The sequence below is a fragment of the Limanda limanda genome, chromosome 16 (assembly GCF_963576545.1).
Source record: "Limanda limanda chromosome 16, fLimLim1.1, whole genome shotgun sequence".
In the NCBI taxonomy this organism is placed as follows: domain Eukaryota; kingdom Metazoa; phylum Chordata; class Actinopteri; order Pleuronectiformes; family Pleuronectidae; genus Limanda; species Limanda limanda.
The window spans coordinates 26,269,028-26,292,267 of record NC_083651.1 but is presented as its reverse complement, the minus strand read 5'-3'; the positions used below and the strand labels follow the sequence as shown (position 1 = coordinate 26,292,267).

The 23,240-nt window shown below is 42.0% G+C and overlaps 1 protein-coding gene across 5 annotated transcripts in view; it reads right to left on the bottom strand.

Moving 5' to 3' along the window:
* Positions 1-23,240, bottom strand: part of LOC133022136 (high affinity cGMP-specific 3',5'-cyclic phosphodiesterase 9A-like) — a 159,107-nt gene that overhangs the window by 87,821 nt on the left and 48,046 nt on the right. For 4 of the 5 annotated variants that reach the window (XM_061089148.1, XM_061089149.1, XM_061089151.1 and 1 more), the window contains exons 13-18: positions 13,536-13,598; positions 11,805-11,890; positions 8,967-9,015; positions 7,106-7,179; positions 6,921-6,999; positions 262-359 (exon numbers count right to left, since the gene is read on the bottom strand). In XM_061089148.1, the coding sequence (XP_060945131.1) occupies positions 262-359; positions 6,921-6,999; positions 7,106-7,179; positions 8,967-9,015; positions 11,805-11,890; positions 13,536-13,598 (449 nt within the window). Of the gene's footprint in view, positions 1-261; positions 360-5,535; positions 6,736-6,920; positions 7,000-7,105; positions 7,180-8,966; positions 9,016-11,804; positions 11,891-13,535; positions 13,599-23,240 lie in introns of those variants that run through there. The other variant, XM_061089153.1, reaches the window with a different exon arrangement.

The window sequence follows — 23,240 nt, the reverse complement described above, 5'->3', positions numbered from 1 at the left end:
CACTTGTTACAGCAAATAAGAGAAAACAGAATTTAAGTAACAGTGCCGAAGCACAATAAAAAAGATCACAATATGTACACTACTAAACTACACATAATGAGAGTACAGAAACAAAACATAACTAACAAACTATTAACATAATTAAAAAAAAAAACTGCAACCATTGACCAATGTTAATGTGGACGTTCTATGTTTTCTGTTTCTGAAAAGGGATTAGTTATTGATATTGACACATCTGTTGCTGGTTTTCAAAGCACTCACCAACAGAGCAAGGAAGTCAGCTGTCATCAGCATGTAGAAGACCTGATCCCACCCCCCTGAAGACAATAGGCCAGCCAGCAGGGGGCCAAGTGCTGCACCTGAATACATAAACATGAGCAGGATCATCATTGTAACGGTTTACTGAAGAACCTAAGGGGAGCTTGAACAGGTTGACACATAACTGAACCTTAAATTTCATGAAAAACATAAGACTGGTGTAAAAACCCTAACCCTAACCCTCTAAGCATGGTTGACAAACTATTTTGTATTTGGACAGTAAGTGTTTAAAGCCTTGTCAAGAGACTTTTATGACTTGTATTTACATACAACAAGTTTCTGATGACTTGAGCTATTTTATGGTCGGAACTGTTTATGATGTGAATACAGTGAGACCTTTTGCGACTTAATTACCAATCAAAGGAAGGAGTGTATGTCTTATCACCTCAGGAAGCACATGTGAATCAGCTGTTAGGTTGAATTTTCCTCTTCTTCCCCACCTATGGAACCTGTCTAAATTGGCTAAGAGAGACAGCCCTAAAGCTTGCTATATAAGATCTGTGTATCTGACTGTTCTGCATCTTCACTCTGAGGTCCTTGTGATTTCCCTGTGTTGATCCTTTCTGCAGAATGCCCCTTATTAAATACACGTGATGACATTGTTGTTTCCAGCCTCTTATATCTCCAGATTTCTTTCATAATTACTTTATTTCTTTCAATGTCCCTCTTAGGCAGTTACTGTTTAGGCAGGTTCATTATTTTATTTCATGGCATGCAATTACATTTATGTACTACTATTTATTGCTCACTAATTGTTGGTTTTCCATCTAAGCAGGTAGAACAGTTATTAAAGTGTCTGTAATCATATCATAAGTTGATTTCTTTTAAAATCAACCTACGGCTATCCAAAACAAATCCGTCTTGTGAAATCTCATTTCGCAACATTAAAGACATTTAAATGCTCTATCCAGTTGAATTGTCAGCCTCCCCAGCATAAACTGTTTATCCATCTGTAACGATCGGGCACTTTATACTTTGTTTATAAATTGTAAAAGTGTGATTTGTTTATTCTAGTAGATCCTGTTGTTTATGTTCAAAGTGTTTTCATGTTTTCACACTGTGTTTCTGTTTCCTGTTTTATTTTGTAGTCTCTGTTCCTTGTGGGTTGTTTCTGTCTTCACTTCCTGTCTGTGATTGTCTGCCCCAGTCCTCATGTGTTACACCTGTGTTCAATTGCCCCTGCCTTCCCTGTGTGTATATAAGCTTCTGTCCTTCCCTTTGTCCTTGTCGGATTGTTCTTGTCTTGTTCCTCTTGTCGTTCTGGTGGTTGATGTTCCATGGTGCTGTCATTTCCTGCGTTCTTGCTCTGCCTGATCTCCTGAGTCTATTGAAAGCTTCCTTGTGCTTTTTGTTTAGTCCCTTTAGTGTTCACGTTTGTTTTGTTAGTTAAAGAGCTTTTTTAATTACAATTCTGGGTCCTACTCCTCCCCCCAAATCCTAACACCACTGATGAATTAGTTTCTCATTACAACGATGGTCTTCATTGCCTTTTAAACACTCTGCCTCCTTTAAAAACCCGGTCTGTCTCCTTATCCTGATCTGCCCCATGGTTTACACCTACACTACGCCAACTCAAAACGAATGGCTGCCGCTTGGAACGCTTCTACCAAAGAAATGTACAACAATCATATTCTTCATTACAAGGATGCTCTCTTCAGCATAATCCACCTATTACTCAGGTTTAATCAGTTCAAGTGGAGGGAACACAAGAGCCCTGTTCTCCTTGGTAAACAACATATTACGACCACCTCACCTGTACTCAACCTCTTACTGTCACTCCTTAATGTTCTTTTTTATCTCGAAAGTTGACCAAATTCCCCAGTAACTGACTCCTAACTCATCCCATAGTCCATCCCCTCTGGTTCTCTCAGCCCCTCTCTCTTGTTCACTTTCAAGTTTCAATCTTCCCTCTATTGTTGAAATTTCTGACCTCATTCAGAAATCTAAGCCATCAACCTGTCTGATAGATCCAGTCTGGCTTCCGGCCCCTCCATAGCACAGAAACAGCCCTGGTAAAAATCACTAATGAGCTCCTCATGGCAGCTGACTGCGGACTGTTAACAATTCTCATCCTCCTTGATCTCACAGCAGCCTTTGACACCATCTCTCACCATATACTCCTCGACAGACTAGCCTCCATAAGCATCACCAACACACCCTTGGATTGGTTCAAATCTTACCTGGCCGCACTGAGTTCATCCATCGAAAATCTTTCAAATCACAGAAATTTCCAGTCACTACTGGAGCTCCACAGGGATCTGTACTTGGGCCCCTTCTGTTTATCATCTACTTACTTCATCTTGGCCATATCTTCCATAAATGTAAACAAAAATTTCATTGCTATGCGAATGACACCCAGCTCTACCTTTAAACCAAACCAACGTCCAACCTACCTCCCTCTCTGACTGCCTACAGGAAATCAAATTCTGGTTCTCCTGCAATTTCCTAAAACTCAATAGCGATAAAACCAAAGTTCTCCTTATTGGCACTCAATTCACCTTATCAAAATCAGACAATCTTTCATTCAATATTGACCACTCTTTAGTTGCTCCCTCCCCTGAAGTTAAGAGTCTTGGTGTCATCCTTGACAGCACTGTCTTTCCAAGCCCACATCAATAATGTCAACCGGTCCGCATGCTTTCATCTACGCAACATTAATCGTCTCCACCCATCCCTTACACTGCCGCCATTGTTGTCCACACCCTGGTTACATCCCGCATTGATTACTGTAAATCCCTTCTTTTTGGTCTCCCTTATATACTTCTTCATAAACTTCAATTAGTCCAGAACTGTGCTGCTCGCATCATTTCCAGAACCCCCTCAATTAATCACATCACTCCTGTTCTAATTCTAATCCTCACCTTTAAGACCATCCACCAGTCCTTTCTGAACTCCTGCATGTCGACACATCCTCCCGCAACCTCAGATCTTCTTCTTCCATTCACCTCACTGTACCACCTGCCCATTTGTCCACCATGGGATCTAGAGCCTTCAGCATATCCATTTAAACAGGCTTTTTCAGTTTGATTGTCTTCCATTTTTTATTCACTGTTCATGTCCTTTTATTGATGGTTTGATACATTGCTTTTTATGTTGTGTTTTTTTATCTGCCATGTAAGGTGATCTTGAGTGAAAGGTGCCAGAAACCAAAGGTATTATTATTATCAGTAACTCACTGTAACTGTACATATGCATCAGTGTCCAACCTCACCAGCTGTGTTTTTTTCTAAATGTAATAGCTCAGAGAAGCTTCTTTTGTCTTCTACTATCCTAATTGGTTAATAAGTTTACTTTTGTTGTTGGTACCTTTCCCATTCATAAACCTTTAGGTTACTTTCGTAACCCCGGTTCTCTGAGTAGCATGAGTGAGATGTCTCACTATGGGATACGCCTAGGGTTGCAAAGGGGTGGAAAGTTTCCGGTAAATTTCCGGAAACTTTCCAGAAACTTTCCACGGGAATATTGAGCTCGGGAATTTTGAAAAAAATAAAACTATGCAAATTAAACGCTGAGCAATAAAAACATCATTCAAAACTCTATTTTAAAGATGTATGGAATGCAGCACACACTGCACGTTGAGTTTCAACCCTCCACTGTGCATTCTTCCATCACATGCACAGATAATTCCCAGCATCCTGCGCACTACAGAACTATTGAGGCCTACTGAGGTGTGCAGGACTAGTCAGGTACGTTTCGATGATATTACTCGGGAAAATATATTAGCATGCTTATTGAGGATTGTTCATCTAGCCTATTTCCATCAATTTATCCATCAATTGTAAAATATTTTTACAGACTATTCCAATTGTTTGGGTAACTATTTATATCTCTGGCATTGCATTAGTGTTTTTTTACAAACTTTTTTCTCATCTAATTCTACAGAACAATACCACGTGCACTATCTCATGTGTGGAGACATTTCACCCCATGTCTCCACACGAAGGAAAGGCTGTGTACATTTGAAAATACTGTGCAAAGACCTATGTCAAGAATGACACAACGATGCAGAAGCATATAGTCAAGTGCCCAAAGTTTCCTCAGGGCTCAAATCAGCCTATGACACAACAAAATGTTTATATTTATGTCTGTATATGACAAGGTAAATACAGTTAGTATAAATTACCCACAACATTTCCAGTTTATTCCCGGTTAATTCCCGTTAATTCCCGTATATTCCCGTTAATTCCCATGGAAAGTTTCCAACTTTGAATATTCCCGGAATTTTACGCCCCTCGCGCGTATTCACAGAAGCACTTATAACAATTCTCCAGCCCTGATAGGCTGGCAGTCGTGACGTCTGCGTCAAGGTGCCGCACCTTAAATACGGTGGACGCGGCGTCACACGTCATTCAAACACCTGTTTTCGCTTCACGAACAAGCATTTTCTAATCGACGTCGATGCTAACTAGCTGCTGTCCATAGACCGGAGCTAACACCTCCTACGCCGGACGCTAGTGGTAGCAACGTCGATCCGATTGCCTTCACCATAGGTAGTTTTCAAATTTACATAGCTAAACGGCACCGGGAGCCTGCGGTCACCACACTGCCTGCCACCGGAGCTAGCTAGCTAACCGGGATTATCATTCCAGATAATTCGCTCCCCTTTAGCACACCAAGCTAAATGGAGCAAGCTGCAAAGCTTCCCTCCACCTCGCATCTAGGCGATGCCAATCGCCTGTGCACCTGTGGAAATAAAATGTCGAGCACGGACATTCACCAGGTCTGCTCTGCGTGTCTCGGGCTGGAACATGCCCTTATTAATAATTCTTAGTTAACCAATGAATATATTTTTGTTGGTTTGCTGTTTGAAGGTAATGGTGATCTTAAGTTAGGTTAAGTTTAAGTAATATGATTTAATTTATCATGCAACTAGAAAATGATAGAAAACATTTTTTTTTTTTCTCTTTATTTTAACCTAATGATTCCTTCTGTGAAATAAATACCAGAAGAAATGGTCTTTATGCCATTTTGTATTAAGGCAAACATTGAAGTTTGAAGGCAATATCCCCAAAAAACTTGCTACAAATATAATTTTACTATTTATTAAAGTAGTTACACCAGTAAATGTCTGTAGTAATTCTGTATGCAGTAAAGAAAATATAGCCATGACAAGACAGTGACAATCATATATATATATATGTTTAAAGAAATTAGGGAAACAATAAATCGTCACAGTATAACAGGAAGAGGATCACTACGAGAGCCCTACCAAATTACCTTTAGCAGGCTACTGGTGTGCATGTTTCTGACCAAACTTTCAGAAACAGACTCCATGATGGCATGAGGCCCCTACGTCCTCTTGTGGGACCTGTGCTTGCAGTCCGATTGGCAATAGCCAGAGAACAGCCGAATTGGCAGGTCTGCCACTGGCGCCCCGTTTTCAAATGTCCGCTCTGAGTCATGTGCGAATACGGCTCGAGGACAATAACAGAGATTTATTTTAACAGTGTATGTATATATATATATTAGAGCTGTCAGTTTAACGCGTTATTAACGGCGTTAACGCAAACCCATTTTAACGCCGTCAATTTTTTTAACGCGAGTTAAAGCAGAGCTGCAGCTGCAGTATCTGTGTTCGGATCTAGTCTGACCTGCTCTCGCTTTTTGTTTTAATATTTCGCCAACTAAAATATATATTTTTAAGCTATTGTAGCATCCCCGCTTCCACAGGACACGGAACTTCTTCGTGGTTTAGTAACTTGTATTATCCTCTAGACGGACATGTGCACTCCGTCACTCGCACACATCAACAACACTTCACTTCCTCATTGAGCCCCGATCCCCGAACAACCCCATCCTATTGGTCCAAACACTCACATGTTCCACCCAGACCCCTTCACTGACCCTCAGCCATCAGAACGCTCCTTCAACACAGTGTTTTACTGAACATATGTCAAAACCAAACATAAACATAAACCCAGTCCGTTACACTATTAGGCTGCAGCTATATGTTTTTATTTATTTAAAAATAGGGTACTTCTTATTTCATACATTTTCCACAAATATAGGGAGGACTCAAATAGCCCTACAAAGTTCTGTGTTTAATTTATTTCAAAGTAGGCCGACACTTGCCTGTGTATTTTGTTTGTTTGTTATTTTGTTGCTTGTCTGTTTGAGTAGCTGGCTGAAAGCAAAAAGTAGTAGGCTTACCTTTTATTGGTAACCTAACTGTTATGGTTCATTGTTTCTGAAATAAGAGTCTTGACTGCTATGTTCACAGCAAACTTGAATTTTTTTTAATATTAAGCCATGGTTTAACTGCACTATAGGCTGAGTCCTTGTTTACCTGAAATGTGCACTTCCTAATTTTATTTTGTACCGCCCTGTTTGGCAATGTTGTTTTTCAATAAAATAAAACTTTGCATAAAGCAAGCCAATCCACTTTTCCATGTTGATAAGAGCATTAAAACGAAAAAAAAAATGATGGAAAAAAAATAAATGAAGGGACATTTAGAATAGATACAAATTTGCGATTAATCGCGAGTTAACTATGACATAAATGCGATTAATCGCGATTAAATATTTTAATCATTTGACAGCACTAATATATATATATATATATATTAAAATGAACACAGTGTCTGCTTATCAGTGGCACTGACCTACAGATCCTGTGCCATCAATGATGGCAGTGACAGTCGACAGTGCTCTGGCGTTGCCTTTCAGGCTCTTATGGGTCCCCTAGGATGAAGAGAGAGAGAGAGAGAGTGACAGAAACATAAGAGAGTGGACCTGTTCCTTAGTTTCATACTTAAAATGGAATGTGACTATACTAGAACACGCTTACCAAATCAGCAGATACTGCAGTTGTGATGAGGGCGTATGGTCCATTGACTAGACCTCCACACACTAGGAGCATGCCTAGGACATACACAGACATGTCTTATTCATGTTTTCAGTATTTCAGTCTGCAAGTCCACTATACTCAGAATTTTAGACCTTTGTATAAAGAAGCAGAGATTTTATCGACCACGCAAAGTGCAAAGGTCATACACAGCGCGGTTTTCTGGCAGACCATTCATACATTGTCATAGCCATCAGGGGCAATTTGGTGTTCAGTATTTTGCCTAGGTAATGTAGCTTCAAGGAGACAGGGTATCGAACCACAAACACTCTAGTTAATGGAAGACCCTCTCTATCTCCCGATAAGCATACAATTTAGTTGACACTTGGGGTCATTTTGTTGACAAAAGCTTCAACTAAATATGGTTGTCAATGTTAATTTTTATCCAATAATGATAAAGCATATCTATGGTCTTGACTTAAATATTACTATTTGTTTCTGACAATGTCCATATTTTAGTTGACCGCAAATTTGCCAAAAGTCAAATGAATAAATATGACAAACTAATGTGGCCGGACACAGACTACCACTCAAGGTGTCTGACAAAAGTAACAGTATGAGATATTGTAGATGTCTCACAAATAAAATGAACTTCAAATTTAAATTAGTCAGATTTCCACAGAATATATGATGAATGAACACCAGAACACATGCTCTGTAAATTATTTCTTGAAATTACTCTTCTGTGACCTAAAAGAGGTCAAGGAAAGTGGGAGCTGTAGTCTGATGGTTGTTGTCAGTGGCAGCAACCTAGGAGGCTGATGGGTCCGTTAGGCTGAAGGAAACATGGCTGGGTGGTGGAAAGAGGACTTAAATGAGCACCTGAAACTGTCCCATATGTCTATTGTTGATCAGGCAGAGTCTGAAGACTTGGGGGACGACTTGTCTATATCCCTGGCAGAGGTTGCTATGGTAGTTAAGAAGCAAAGCAAAGTGAGAGCTGTATCCTTCAGTACAAAGTTGAACACATTCCCATAGGCTGTTGGACTCTGCAAGCCAGGGTTGCTCTTTTATCACCAATTTAGTTTGTGATTTTCGTGGACATCATTTCAAAGCTCATCCATGGATAGGACAGCGCTTAGATGTGCATTTTTGCTTTTTGCAGACAATGTTGTTCTGTTGGCTTCATCAGGCCTAACTTGTCGAGTGCAATATGGAAAATCTGATGGAAAATGGTGAATTGCTCTCTTCAGGTTGGGGTGAGTTGCTCCCCCATGTGAAGGAGTAAAAGTATCTTTGGGTCTTGTTCACGAGTGAGGGGATGATGGAGTGCAAGATGGACAGGTGGGTCAGTATGGTGTCATCAGTAATGTGGGCGATGAACCGGACCATTGTGTAGAAGAAGGAGCTTAGTTACAAGTCAAAGCTTTCAGTTTACCAGCTAATTTATATTCTAACCCTCACATATGTTCATGAACTCTGGGAAGGAATAAGATCGTGAATAAAAGGGCCCTAAATCAGTTTTCTCCCTAGGGTGGCTGGGCTCAGCCATAATAAATAGGGAGGAGTTCAGGCATCTGTAGGAGCATCCTGGGTGCCTCCCGTTAAAAGTTTACTTGGCACACCCAACCAGGAGGAGACCCCGGGACAGACCTCAGAATCCCCCAGGGAAAGCTGGTAAGCATGGATTGGGAAAGGGACGTCTGGAATGTCCTTCTTTGATGGCTACCTATGCGACCTGAACCCCGGATAAACGCAAGATGAGGAGAAATTGAATGATGCATGTTTCTGTAAACTGCTTCATAAGCAGCTAACCATGTGGCACCAACTCTGCATAAGTTGAAAAGTGAGATCTGGCTCTTACCGATGGTTGGCCCCAGACCAAACTCACTTATCATGGAGAAGCCATACAGCTGCAAAACAAAGACAACGCAAAACAATGAAAGCACTCACATTTTCATTCACCATTCATTACTCACTACTGTGGCTTTGGGACCGAAAAAAATGCAGGCACTGAAATTAAAGGTATATTGCTTTCAAAAGTAAAACCATAAATAGCTTTTATCAGTAAATAAAATGTTTTACTGCGCTGTTGCAAGCAGCCCCCCGAGGCCGAGCTGGGTAAGAAAACAACAAATAAAGGTGAAGCCCAAAATAAACACCCATACAAAGTAAAACCCTTCATTGATAACAAAGAGCGGGGAAAAAAACGTGTATAAATTATTTGGATAAAATTATTACATAAATAAGAATTAAAAAGAAATGAGAGAGATTTTATCTTTAATGGTCGGCCCCGGCTGTCTCCTATGTGGTCCTCCCATGTAATTGTGAATATATCATATCTAATGGGTTAATAAGCAGCAACTTCTTACAATCACCTCAAATCAAAGGGAAAAATCAGATTTTATTTGTCGACACTTTACCATGAAAGTACTGTAGTAGCCTGCTGTTATTTAAATCATTTCTTTACTAATCGATAGTATCTTTTATAAGTTTGAAGCAATTATATATAAAAATGTCAATGATGTTGACATACCGTTTTAACTCTGAAATTCAAATCATAAATTAATTCTAAATTTAGTAATATTGCTGCTAAATGACGTTGCTTCTTGCACAAGGCGTGCTTCGAGATGGCTGGCTTGACTTGTCAATTGTCGCTATGGAAGACATTTTTGGATCGTACCTAAAATTCAATATTTTCAGCAGGCGTCTGGACCTCGATTACCAATATCTTGTTCATATTATTCTTAAATTTGTTCTTCAGAAATTGCAGAATTGTACGCGAATGTGTTCTTATATTGATGAATGTCATGTCTTCCGAAGTTGAAAGCGCTTGCCAGTTCTTCCTAATCAGCATAGGTAAACGCCCATCAATGCCCATAAAAGGGCAGGACTAAGTAGATATTTCAGAAACTGAAAAGAAAATGTATTCAGTCAAGAATGTTAAAACGAACCTCTGAAGACAGCGTCGCAGTGGACTCAAACCCTAAAAAAGTTGTTATATTTTGTAGTGTCAGCAGTGGATGCCAAGGGATTGGATGCAGTTATAAATGCAGTGAAGGGGAAGGGAAAAAGGAAAGGAAGGTTGACAGAGTTATCTGAGCTGGAGCAGTGTATCATTGGTAACACAGCACTGTGAGTCAACCCTCAGCTGACCTTCTGTGGATACCCAACATGAGCCCAGCAGTAACAGTAAAACAATAGAGCATGTGTCACATTTAATATGCAGACACCCGTGTGTGTGTGTGTGTGTGTGTGTGTAAAACCAAAAGAGGGCAGTCTATTTTTGTGAATAAGTATTCTCCCCATCAACATGTTCATGTGTTTAAAAAGGGTTATCTAGGTGCTTAATTCCCAAACAATTTTAAAATTAGCTTTTTCAGTATAGACCAAATATTCTGTGTTTTTCTCTGAAACATTTCCATGCGTTAACTTAAAAAAAAGAAAAGAAGACGCATTGAAACTTGTCAGTCTATTCTCAAAATAAAACCATATTCTGGTAATTTAAATGCTATTAAACAACTCAACTTTCAGTGAGTGAATGTCTGAGTCAGCACCAGCAGAAAACGTGCCAGTGCAGGTGGATTCTGTCACCTGGGGGGGTACCAGGGAGAGTTGATTGACACAGCTGAGATAAGTTGGCCAATTTAACTCTCCCTGGATTTAAAAGGCAGCAGCAGAGCTGCCACACAGGGGGGGGGGAGGGCACATGAAGAGAGAAACATGGAGATAATGATAGACTTTATTCTCTTTATATCTCTGGAAGCAGGATTTCAAATTTGTCTTCGTTTTGCTCTTTGATGCCATTATCAGGATTTAACACAATGTGGCAGGAAAGATGGCTTTATATACTATTATTGGGGCAATTATCATCCTTATTTGCTATTCATCATGTTTATGATTCCTCTTCTCATAGCTTGATGCCGTGACTCTTTCATGACTCACAGTGGAAACCCATTGGTCAGCAGCATAATTTAATATTCATGATGTGCTTTGCATTTATCATTCATGGTTGAAAGTGGGCTTGTGGAGGGAGACATGGAAGCAGATCCACGTACGCACATTTCCAGGTGGACTGTGATTTATACAGTGAACATTGCATTCAGGTGTGCGTGCGCCAGTTTTATATATCTGAATTTTATTTTGCGTACATCCCTCCACCCTTTAGGAGGTTTGCCCCGCCAGGCCCTGCCCAGAACTGCCCCCACTAGGGACCCCCACTGCACCGCCCAGGGGCAGGCAATGGTGGGCTTGATTTTTTAATCAGTTAATCAGTCTGGAGTCAGTCTGGGTTCACAGAAAACACTGAAAAAGACTCAATCCATAGACCAATAGCATCTTATCTACAGTATTATGCTCTAAACAATCTATCCAGAATAAATACTGATTTGATCAAGTCTTTTTCTTTTTCTGTTTTTCTGTTTGTATGAAGTTAACTTAGAAAAGCTATTCATGGTGTTACTTTTGAAAGCAATGTCACTTTAATTTCAGTGCCTACATTTTTTTTCACAGTTCTAAAGACACAGAGTAGATTCAAACATATAAATCCAACATTATTTGAAGAGACTGCGCTTGATGTTATGACTCTGACTTTATGGAATATCCACTGACGTCTGGTACACTCTAAAATACAATGCCAGATACCAACTTTTGGACCTAACTTAACAATGTGGATAAGTGAAACAGTGCAATAGAAACTTACAGTGGGAGCTGCCAGCAACAACATTACTGCACAGGTGGTGGCTCTCTTCTCCAGTTTATCAGAGATGACTCCCGCCAAGATTCCCCCTGAGCAAACATGTACACATGATAGTGTTAAGTAAATACACTGCTCAAAAAAATTAAAGGAACACTTTGAAAACACATCAGATCTCATTGTGAAAAAAAATGATGTTGGATATTTATACTGATATGGACAGCTTAATGTCTTAGGAACAAAAGGATGCCACATCTTTGATGGAAATAAAAGCCTACAGAGGTCTCAATGTGGCAGGCTTGTCCATTTTGCCAAAATTAAATTTCGGCAACTCAAAATGCTTCTCAATATCTTGTGTAGCCCCCACGTGCTTGTATGCATGCTTGACAACGTCACGGCATGCTCCTAATGAGACAACGGATGGTGTCTTGTGGGATGTCCTCCCAGATCTGTCTAAGGGCATCAGTGAGCTCCTGTAAAGTCTGACTAGCAACCTGGCGGTGTCTGATGGACCGAAACATAATGTCCCAGAGGTGTTCTATCGGGTTTAGGTCAGGTGATCGTAAGGGCCATTCAATTGCATCAATTTCTTCATCCTCCAGGTACTGCCTGCATACCCTTGCCACATGAGGCCGGGCATTATCGTGCATCAGGAGGAACCCAGGACCTACTGCACCAGCGTAGGGTCTGACCATGGGTTCAAGGATTTCATCCCGATACCTAATGGCAGTAAGACTGCCGTTCTCTAGCCTGTAGAGGTCTGTGCGTCCCTCCATGGATATGCCTCCCCAGACCATCACTGACCCACCAGCAAACCGGTCATGCTGAACGATGTTGCAGGCAGCATAGTGTTCTTCTTGGCTTCTCCAGACCCTTTCACGTCTATCACAGGTGCTCAGGGTGAACCTGCTCTCATCTGTGAAAAGCACAGGGCGTCAGTGGCGGACATGCCAATTCTGGTGTTCTATAGCAAATGCCAATCGAGCTCCACAGTGCTGGGCAGTGAGCACAGGGCGCACTACAGGACGTAGCACCCTGAGGCCACCCTCATAAAGTCTGTTTCTGACTGTTTTGGCAGAGACATTCACACCAGCGGCCTGCTGGAGGTCATTCTGTAGGGCTCGGGCAGTGCTCAACCTCCTTGCACAAAGCAGCAGATAACGGTCCTGCTGATGGGTTGAGGACCTTCTACAGCCCTGTCCAGCTCTGCTAGAGTAACTGCCTGTCTCCTGGAATCTCCTCCATGTTCTGGAGATTATGCTGGGAGACACATCAAATCTCCTTGCAACGGCACGCATGGATGTGCCATCCTGGAGGAGTTGGACAATCTGTGCAACTTCTGTAGGGTTAAGAAATCGCCTCATGCTCCCAGTAGAGATAATGACTCTAGCTAAAGCCAACACTAATGGAAAACCAGTCGAAGTGATCAAGAGGGAGAAACTTGACACATGCAAAACCACTCCTATTTTGGGGGTCGTCTCATTGTTGCCCCTCTAGCGCACCTGTTGTTAATTCCATCAACACCAATGCAGCTGAAACTGATTAACAACCCCCTCTGCTACTTAACTGACCAGATAATTATCAAAAAAGTGCAATTGAATTCATGCCATACCCTGATAAAAAAGTGTTCCTTGAATTTTTTTGAGCAGTGTAGTTACATAAGACACACACTCTACACACACACCAACACACAGTCTCAAGATAAGTTTTGAAAAAAATTTGAACAAAAGCACCTACCCACAATTCCTCCCACATCAAACAAGGTGGAGAGATCTCCAGCCTCCTTGGCATCCAGGTGAGCTGAAACAACACAACACATTTTTTATAATATATATTTTTATATATGTACACTCACCGGCCACTTTATTAGGTACACCTTGCTAGTACCCAGTTGGACCCCCTTTTGCCTTCAGAACTGCCTTAGTTCTTCGTAGGATAGATTCAACAAGGCGTGGCGTATAAACGATACTCAACTGGTACACCAAAAGCACCAGCCTGAACCATTGATACAAGGCAGGATGGATACAAGGCAGGATGGATCCATGCCTTCATGTTGTGTACGCCAAATTCTGACCCTACCATCTGAAAGTCCCAGCTGAAATCAAGACTCATCCGACCATGAAACGTTTTTCAAATCTGCTATTGTCCAATTTTAGTGAGCCTGTGCAAATTGTAGACTCAGTTTCCTGTTTTTAGCTGAGAGGAGTGGCACCTGGTGTGGTCTTCTGCTGCTGTAGCCCATCTGCTTCAAGGTTTGACGTGTTGTGCGTTCATAGATATTCTGCATACCTTGGTTGTAACAAGTGGTTATCTGAGTTACTGTTGCCTTTCTTTTTTTTTTTTACACATCTTTTTATTAGTTTTTTCGTTCACATACAGCAATAATTCACACATACAGTGTATACAAAAATTCTTAGAGGTAGAAAATAGCGGTAGGATGTCCTACATGATGTATGATGATAACAACAATGAGCTTAAACTGAGCCAGAACGGCTTCTATGAACCACAATTAACCCTTGACCCTTCCCACCCACTGACAAGAAAAAAGTAAAATAATTGCATAATTAAACCATTACATAAAAAAAGATAATAGAGAGTAGTAAATAGTACGAAGTTGGGGGGGGGGGGGGGGGGGGCATCTAGTCACTTTCTGTCTGAATAGTAGTTCTGCTTAAGTACTCTAAGAAAGGCTGCCAGGTTTTGTTAAAAGCGTTATCCGACCCCGCCAGAGAGAATCTAACCTTCTCAAGTTTGATATGAGTGAGGACCTCCCTAAGCCAGCTATTGTGTGAAGGTGGAGTAACTATGTAATAATGACTTCCATTTAAACAAAATAAGGCGTCTGGCCAATAGAGTAGTGAAGGCCAGTACCCGGCGTTTCGATGCAGGGAGACAAAGTGTCATAAGTGGAAGCAGGCCAAACAGGGCTGTGTAAGGCTCAGGGTTAAGATCCACTTCAAGCACTGCTGCAAGTGTATAAAACATTTGGTGAGGTTCAAACAGGACCAAAACATATGTGTGCGATTAGCAGGCAACTGCTTACATCTATTAAAAGTGTCACTGGTGCCTGGCTAAATCTTCGCCAATCGGACGTTTGTGTAGTGCACTCTGAAAAGAACTTTACATTGTAATAAGCTGTGCCTGGCACATATAGAGGACGTGTGAACTAGCTTAAGGATTTGGACCCATTGGTCGTCTGAAACTGGAACTCCTATCTCCTGCTCCCAGGTCTGCTTCAGACGAGTTGTTTGGTCAGGGTTGAGGGAGTCAATGGAATTGTAAATCACAGAGATGGAGCGCTTTTGAGCAGGATCGAGGACGAGCAGAGTCAATCAGAGACCAGGGCGGGTGGTTGGGGAAGTGTTGATAGGCAGTTTGGACAAAGTGCCTGACTTGAAGGAAACGAAAAAAGTGAGAGTGAGGTAATTCAAACCTGGCTGCGAGCTCTGTAAAATCAGTAAATATATTTTCTTTGAAAAGGTCTTTGACATATAATAAACCTTTGTTTCGCCAGATAGTAAAGGTAGGGTCAGATGAGGAGGGAGGGAATAGATGTTTTTTAACAACCGGGCCAAAGTTGAGGGTTCATTCAAGCCATAATGTTTACGAAATTGATTCCAGATTTTCAGCGAGTTAGTAACAACAGGGTTCTGTGAGACGTTATGGATCTTGAGGGGGAGCCGCGCGGTAAGGAGGGACGGTAAGGAAAACTTTGAGGACCGTAGTTCTGTCAGAGCCCATGATGGGTCTGCGTCGGCTCCTCTGTCAAGCCAATGACCGATTTTGTTAATGTTACATGCCCAACAGTATTGGATAGGATTGGGTAGTGCAAGACCGCCCTGCTTTTTGGGGAGTTGTAGAACAGCTTTTCTAGTACGGGGCGGCTTATTCAACCACAGAAACGACTAAATCGTCTGGTCCAGTTGCTGAAAGGACCGTCCAATAAAAATCGGAATGTGTTGGAACAAATAAAGAAATTTGGGGAGAATCACCATCTTAACCAGGTTAACTCTGCCAGTTAGGGAGAGAGGGAGGGAGGACCAACGAGTCAGATCTAGCTTGCACTTGTCAATGAGAGGGCGAACATTTTTATTAAAAAGGTCCTTAAAAGATGCAGTCACAAATATGCCCAGATATCGAAACCCCTCTGAAAAAACTCTAAAAAGATGCCGCCATCCTCTTTCCCATTTAGACAGTTCATTTATAGGAAGAAGTTCACTTTTATTAAAATTTAACTTGTAACCAGAGTATCTGCCAAATTGGGTTAAAATGTCTGAAATAACAGGGATGGATGAGGCTGGGTTAGACACATATAATAACAAATCGTCAGCATAAAGGGATAGCTTGTGGGTGACATCATGTCTGGTGATGCCCTCAACTCGCCCCTCCCCCCGAAGCCAGATGGCCAATGGCTCGATAGCTACAGCAAATAAGAGGGGGGAGAGGGGGCATCCCTGTCTGGTGACCCGACAGAGGGCAAAAGGGGGCAACCTCAAACCGTTTGTAAGGATATGGGCAGTTGGGGAGTCATAAAGCAGTCTAATCCATGCAATAAAGTCGGAGCCAAAACCAAATTTAGACAGGACGCAGTACAGATACTTCCACTCAACCCTGTCTAATGCTTTCTCAGCGTCTAAAGAAATTACCACCTCGGGTGTGACAGGATTGGGGTAGCCGATAATGTTGAGAAGTCTCCTGGTGTTGGACGAAGAGTTCCTTCCGGCCATGAACCCAGTCTGGTCTGTAGAAATTAGGGTAGGTAGGGCTTGCTGCAGAAGAGTGGCTAGAACAGGGGTCACCAACCTTTTTTAGACTGAGAACTACATCGAAGGTACTGAGTAGTACGAAGGGCTACTTGTTTCCAGTGGTGGGAAGTAACAAAGTAGAAATACTTCGTTACTGTACTTAAGTAGATTTTTCACATATCTGTACTTTACTTGAGTATTTATTTTCCTGAAGACTTTTAACTCGCTACATTTAAGCACAAATATCTGTACTTTCTACTTCTTACATTCTCAAAACTGGCTCGTTACTTGAGCAGCGGAGGTTGGTGCACCTTTACGCACGGCGCACCTCTCTCTCGCTCTCTTGCTCCTGCAGGAGCTCGGTTCAGTCTTTATTATTAGGGCCAGAGCACTGACAGGCACTGACAGGCACTGACAGGCACTGACAGGCACTGACAGGCACTGACAGGCACTGACAGGCACTGACAGGCACTATTGAAATTGTAAGGATTATTATTCAGGCAAATTAATTTGGTTTTTGAGGGCCTTTATTAGGTGACTTTACATAATTTTTTAAAGGTATTCCTTTTTCGATTCACATTCGTTTTCCCTTTCCTGCTTCGTGTCAACATCTGCACATAAATACATAGCTCGAAGCAGCAAGTAGTTAACTTTTCTTAAAGAAAATATTGGAAGTATTTGGTTTAAACAAAAACTGTTGGTAAATAGACTATCATTGGTTGGCCGTGTCTACTTAGTCTAAACGTCCACATAAACAAAACAAACAGATTTAAAACAAGTCGAGATGGAAAAACAAACAACACAACCAATTATATAAGCAAACGCAAAAACAACTTTCAGCCAACACAACCAAAAACAAACACTGTGTCGACAACAACTTAGAAGCTGTTGAGTCTTTATATATATATTGTACAAACTGGCTAATGTGTACAACTTCAAGCAGGGTTGTATTTTCACTTTGTCGTCCCTACAGACAAGATACCCTACAGGTGTATTGTCACCCTGCTGGAAACAAATGCAAACACAACCGCAGGCCCATTCAGTGAAGATAGTCTAATGATAAATAAACAGGCTTACATGTAGATGCGTGGACAAGCTGGCGGGCAGGTATACAGGCAGGTAAACATCCAGGCAGTTACACAATACAGCTAATAGACACAAAAGGTTAATTTGGTCTATTAGTGGCAGGTCTAGTGTTCTTAGGTAGAATCAAGAGGCACTTGTTTATTCTGTTGTGTTGATTCTTTGTTGTCTCTAGAAGTTCAGATGCACTTGTCCAATACTTTTTTAACCTCAGCATCTCGGGTTCAAAATTTGTAAAGTTATACAATATATAGTGTTGTTATAATTTTTCAGTCAGTTGAAATAAATCCTGAACTGAACAATTTTGGGTTGTTTTGTGTCTGTATATGCCTACTATAAAAAGCACTTAGCATTTTTAATTTTGGTACTTGTACTTTTACTTTTGATACTTAAGTACATTTCAACACCAGATACTTTTGATACTTAAGTACATTTAATATGAGCAACTCTAAGACTTTTACTTTTACCAGTCACTTTCAAGTAAGATATCTGTACTTTTACTCAAGTATGGCTTTCAAGTACTTTATACACCACTGCTTGTTTGATACAAACGTCCTGAATAACAGAGTTGCACAGATCACCTTTTAATATTATTAATAATTTATGTGAAGAGACTGATCAAGTTAATGTTAATTATTCCTCAAAATAATTATTAACAATGATTTCCACAACAATGATTGTAGGAAACAGATATATTAATACATGCAACATTTATTTCTGTTAAACTGTTTTAACTTTGCTTAAATTCAACTTAATTGAAGTACTTTTGGTGACATTTATCACTAAATGCCTCCATCAGTCTGTTCTTTTCAAAAGTAGATAAAAAATAACCAAATAACCACTTATAAGCACTTTGTTACAAGATGATAAAGCTCAACCAAAAATAACACATGCATATGACTGGGGTGTAATGTTTCTAAGTGTCTTCTTCATTTTTTGGGTCTCATACTGTCAGCTGCCAGAGTTTTCAGACCTAAAATCCATACAAGTCTCTCCTCATGTCCTCCTTCATTCACTGTGAACCCAAGAGCAAGACAGGCTTCATCTTACTTTCTTTTCAACTTGGTGACATTTATCACTACATCCCTCCATCAGTCTGTACTAAAAAATAGAGAAAAAATGAATTCAATTAAAATCACTTTGTCACAAAGATGATAAAGCTCAACCAAAAAGAACACATGCATGTAACAGGGTGTAATGTTTCTTAGTGTCTTCTTAATTTGTTTGGTCTCATAGAGTTTTCAGACATAAAATACACACTAGTCTCTCCTCATGTCCTACCACATTGACTGTGAACCCAAGAGCAAGACAGGTTTCATCGTACTTTCTTTTCAACTTGGTTTTTGAACACTGTCTCTTGTTTGTCCCTAACCGGCTGCTTCACATGAACGATGCTCTCCACTGTGTGTGTCTCTGAGTGAGTGGGTGGGGGCGGGGCGGAGCCCCGGGGCCTGACGCCGGCTTCACACCGGACGCGTTAGCGTCGCGTAAACGCTAGGCTGTCACACCGGACGCGTAAGCGTCACGTAAGCGTCGCGTAGATCCCTAGCACGCTGGGGCCAGGCTGCACACCGGACACGCTTTTCTCCGCGGCGGTCATCCTGCGATTCCTCTCCGTGATCACACATACAGCTGATATTTGTCATTAACTGAAACGGCGTCCCAGCATTTGTCCTTTTTAATGTTGTCTTTAAACAACACGGCCGAGGATCATACAGCTCACTGTACTACTTCTCCACTTCAATTATTAATTTAATGTCATCCATCTTCAAGAACTTCTCCGCTGTTTGCTCCGTTCAATGTCGGGTGTCGAGGGTAAATTACGTATTCTCCACTCAAGCCTATGTGGAGAGTACGTAGACACACAGACACACACAGACACACACACACACACACACCCCTCTCTCTTTCTATCTTTATGACTGCTTGTGTGTCTGTATGGAGGGGCAGAGGGGGACATTTAATGTGATTGGTAAAATTGGTAAAATTAAAACTCCAGGACAACAGAAGGGGAATACAAACTATGTGATGCATATTTTATCATTTATATCATATAAAATATGTCCCCAATATCGTTTAAAATCATTTTTCACTGTGTTTCCCGGAGCGTTACGCTTGCGTCAAGCGCAAAAAATAGACTCGACGCCGAAACGATGACACGAGGCAGTTTTGGTGCAGCGCTGCACTTCAGCGTCCGGTGTGGCCGGCACAAGGGATTAACATGAGAGTGGATGGGAGCCAGCTGTTATTTAAGGCTTGGCGGTGCGCTTACGCGACACCTACGCGACGCTAACGCGTCCGGTGTGTGGCCGGCGTGAGTGTGTGCGCGACGTGCACAACACTGCACAGGGAGCCGCTGCAGAGGAGCTGAAGCCTCGGGCTGCCGACCACTGGCTACGGCGAAAGAGCGATTTGTTTACTGCTCCGCCGTTAAAGAGCTCTAATATTAGTTGCGCCTCACATTTCCTCCTAACGGTCGCGCGCCCCACACAGTTTGAGAATCACTGCTCTGAGCGAATGATTGGGGGCGGAGCCCCGGGGGTGTGTGTGCTGTCTGCACACACAAACACACACACCCACATGTCCCCCTCCCGGTCGCGCGCCCTAGCTGTTTGAGAATCACTGGCATAGAGTGAGATGGCGGTTTGACTATTTTTTAAATTTCAAATTAACTATTTTTTCAGGGTTTTTTTTAAATTTTTTAAATATTTAAATTTTTATTTTTTTATTTAGAGCATGCCTTGCGGGCGACTCGCGGGGTCCCTGCGAGCGACCAGGTGCCCGCGGGCACCGTGTTGGTGACCCCTGGGCTAGAACCTTGGCAAGAATCTTTTGGTCCACATTTAAAAGTGAGATGGGCCTATAGGGTCCTTGTCTTTTTTTAATAAAAGAGAGATGGCTTGGCTTCTGATAGGGTTGGATGCAATCTCCCACTATTAAAGGATTTGTGGCATACATTAGCCAAATGTGGGATTATTAGGATTGAATATGCTTTGTAGAATTCTACTACAAACCCATCTGGGCCAGGGGATTTGCCGTGCGGTACCTGCCTAATCGCCTCCTGTACTTCCGCTGCTGCAATCGGAGCGCTCAGTTTATCAGCCAGATTGCCATCAACTTTGGGATATGAGAGCTCCTCCAGGGGATTGTGGTTCTTCCAGATTTCAGGTGAGTACTCTGAGGTATACAGGTCAGAATAGATGTTCAAAAACGCATCATTTATCAATTTGGGGTCGGTGACCACTGACCCCGACGGCAATTTTATCCTAGGGATCAGTCTCGAAAGAGCTGCGGTTCTAGCTTGATGGGCGAGGAGTTTGCCCGCCTTATCTCCCATTTCAAAATAGCGTTGCTTTGTTTTTAACGATTTTGTCTCAACCTTGGATGTTGACAGGAGGTCAAACTCAGCCTGAAGTTTAAGACGTTGGTCATAAAGGGAGGGAGTAGGGGCGGCGGCATGTTGTGTGTCGATACTAACTAGTTGCTCTGAGAGCCAGACCACCCTTTCCACGTCCGCTTTTTTCTGCCGAGAGGCAAACGAGATCGCCTGTCCCCTCAGATAAGCTTTACACGCCTCCCAAAGAGTGCATCTTGTGACGTCTGGGGTGTCGTTCGCCTGAAAAAAATTAGCTATTTCCTCCTGAAAAAATGTTTTAAAACGTTAGTTATTCAATAAAAAGTGAGAAGTTTCCACTGAGTATGTGGAGGACTGTATTTTGGAAAGTTTAAGACAGCGGACGTAGGAGCATGGTCTGAGATCACTATACTGTGATACTCGCCAGAGTTGACTCAATGCAGTAGCCTGTTATCAACAAGAAAAAAATCGATTCTAGAATATGTACGATGGACATGGGAGTAGAATGAAAAGGCCTTAGTGGTTGGATTAAGAGATCTCCATGGATCACAAAGACCAAGCTGGTTCATAAAAGATTTCAATGTAGTAGCTGAACTGGGCAAAGTGAGGGGCCTAGCGGAGGACTTATCTAGAACAGGATCTTGAATAAGTTTGAAATCGCCACCTATAATAGGGTAATGACTGTCCATGTCCGGGAGGGAAGAGAAAAGATGGGTTATGAATTTGTCATCATCCCACACAGGGGCATAGACACTCACTAAAATAACTGGGATGTCAAACAGTTTGCCTGAAACAGCCACAAAACGGCCATTTGGATTTTCAACTGATTTTGTTGGTTCAAATGTTATATTTTTACTTATAATGATGGCCGGAGAAAATTTGGAATGAAACACGTGACTCATTCAAGGTCTTTTAACACGTGAAATCTCAGAGGTCTTAAGGTGAGTTTCTTGAAGGAAATAAATATCCCCTTTGAGCTGTTTCAAGTGTGAGATCACTCTGCCCCTCTTGATTGTTCCATTGACTCCCCTAACGTTCCATACCAACCTGCAGCCATGATTTGGAGGTGTAGTTGTATTATGCATTATTCACCCTTTGTCAAGCGGAGATGTACGGTGGTGATGCCCTTGGGAGGGGGGGGGGACACAAAAAACAAAAAAACAAAACAAACAACCATTCAAAACCCCTGTATATCCTCCAGTTTCTTTATACTCACTTATCCCCATAACTTCTCCACTCCCGCTGGATTAAATGTAACCCAGATAATACAGAGGGTCAAACATTAACTGAAAAAAGTTTCAGTGCCTCCCATGTTTTAAGGCATAAAACCAATTTACTCACACGTGAACATGAGCATTTTTAAAAAACGGTCGTTCAGAGAAGGAGAGAGAAAGAAAACAAAAAAAACAACAACAACCACACAGTATTATAGAAAAAAACCGGCGAGTTTTCCTGTTGTTTCGCCTCTACAGAACAGTAGGGGACTATATGACCCGGGAGGAAAAAACAAGACTAGAGAGGCTGCATCTTCATATAACCAAAGAGAAAAAGAAACCACACATTCATCCGGACTCACACTGTGATATAACAGACAACTTCGTATTAAATGTTTAACTGATATTACCCCTACTGGAAAATGAAAAGTGTAATCAGTGACTAACGGTTGTGACATGGCTAATCAAAACAAACCGAGGTGGACTCCATACTCAGCATCAGGTGGAGATTTACAAATGGTGAAAAAAAATCTCAGTGTTCAGAAAGCATCCTAAGACACTAGAAAGAGTTCACAGTCACTGTGTGTTGAATGTTTTCGTGTCGAGACACTCGGCTGGGCGAGTCATCCCGAGGCCCGTGTCGGTAATGTTGTTAGCGTTAGCTGCTAGTCATTAGCCAGTTCAACGATTGCGGAGCCGAGCCGGTGATGCAGCCTCAGGAGGCGGGCTGGGTCCCCGCGAAGGCAACGGCCTCCTTGGCCGAGGAGAAACGTTTCTTAGTGCCATCTTTCTTGGTGATTTGAAGCTTTACAGGGTAAAGCAGAGCCGGCCGGAGGCCCAGGTTGTACAACTTGGCCATGACTTCGCGGTAGACTGCCCGCTGCTCTAAAACGTCGGGGCAGTAATCCTCGTAGATGCGGACCGACGAGTCGCGGTACTTCAGGTCGTTCCTCCGTTTGCGGGCCTCCCGGACTATTAGCTCCTTGGTCTGGTGCCGGTGAAGGCACACAATCACGGGTCTGGGCCGGTCTCCCTGTCGCGGTTT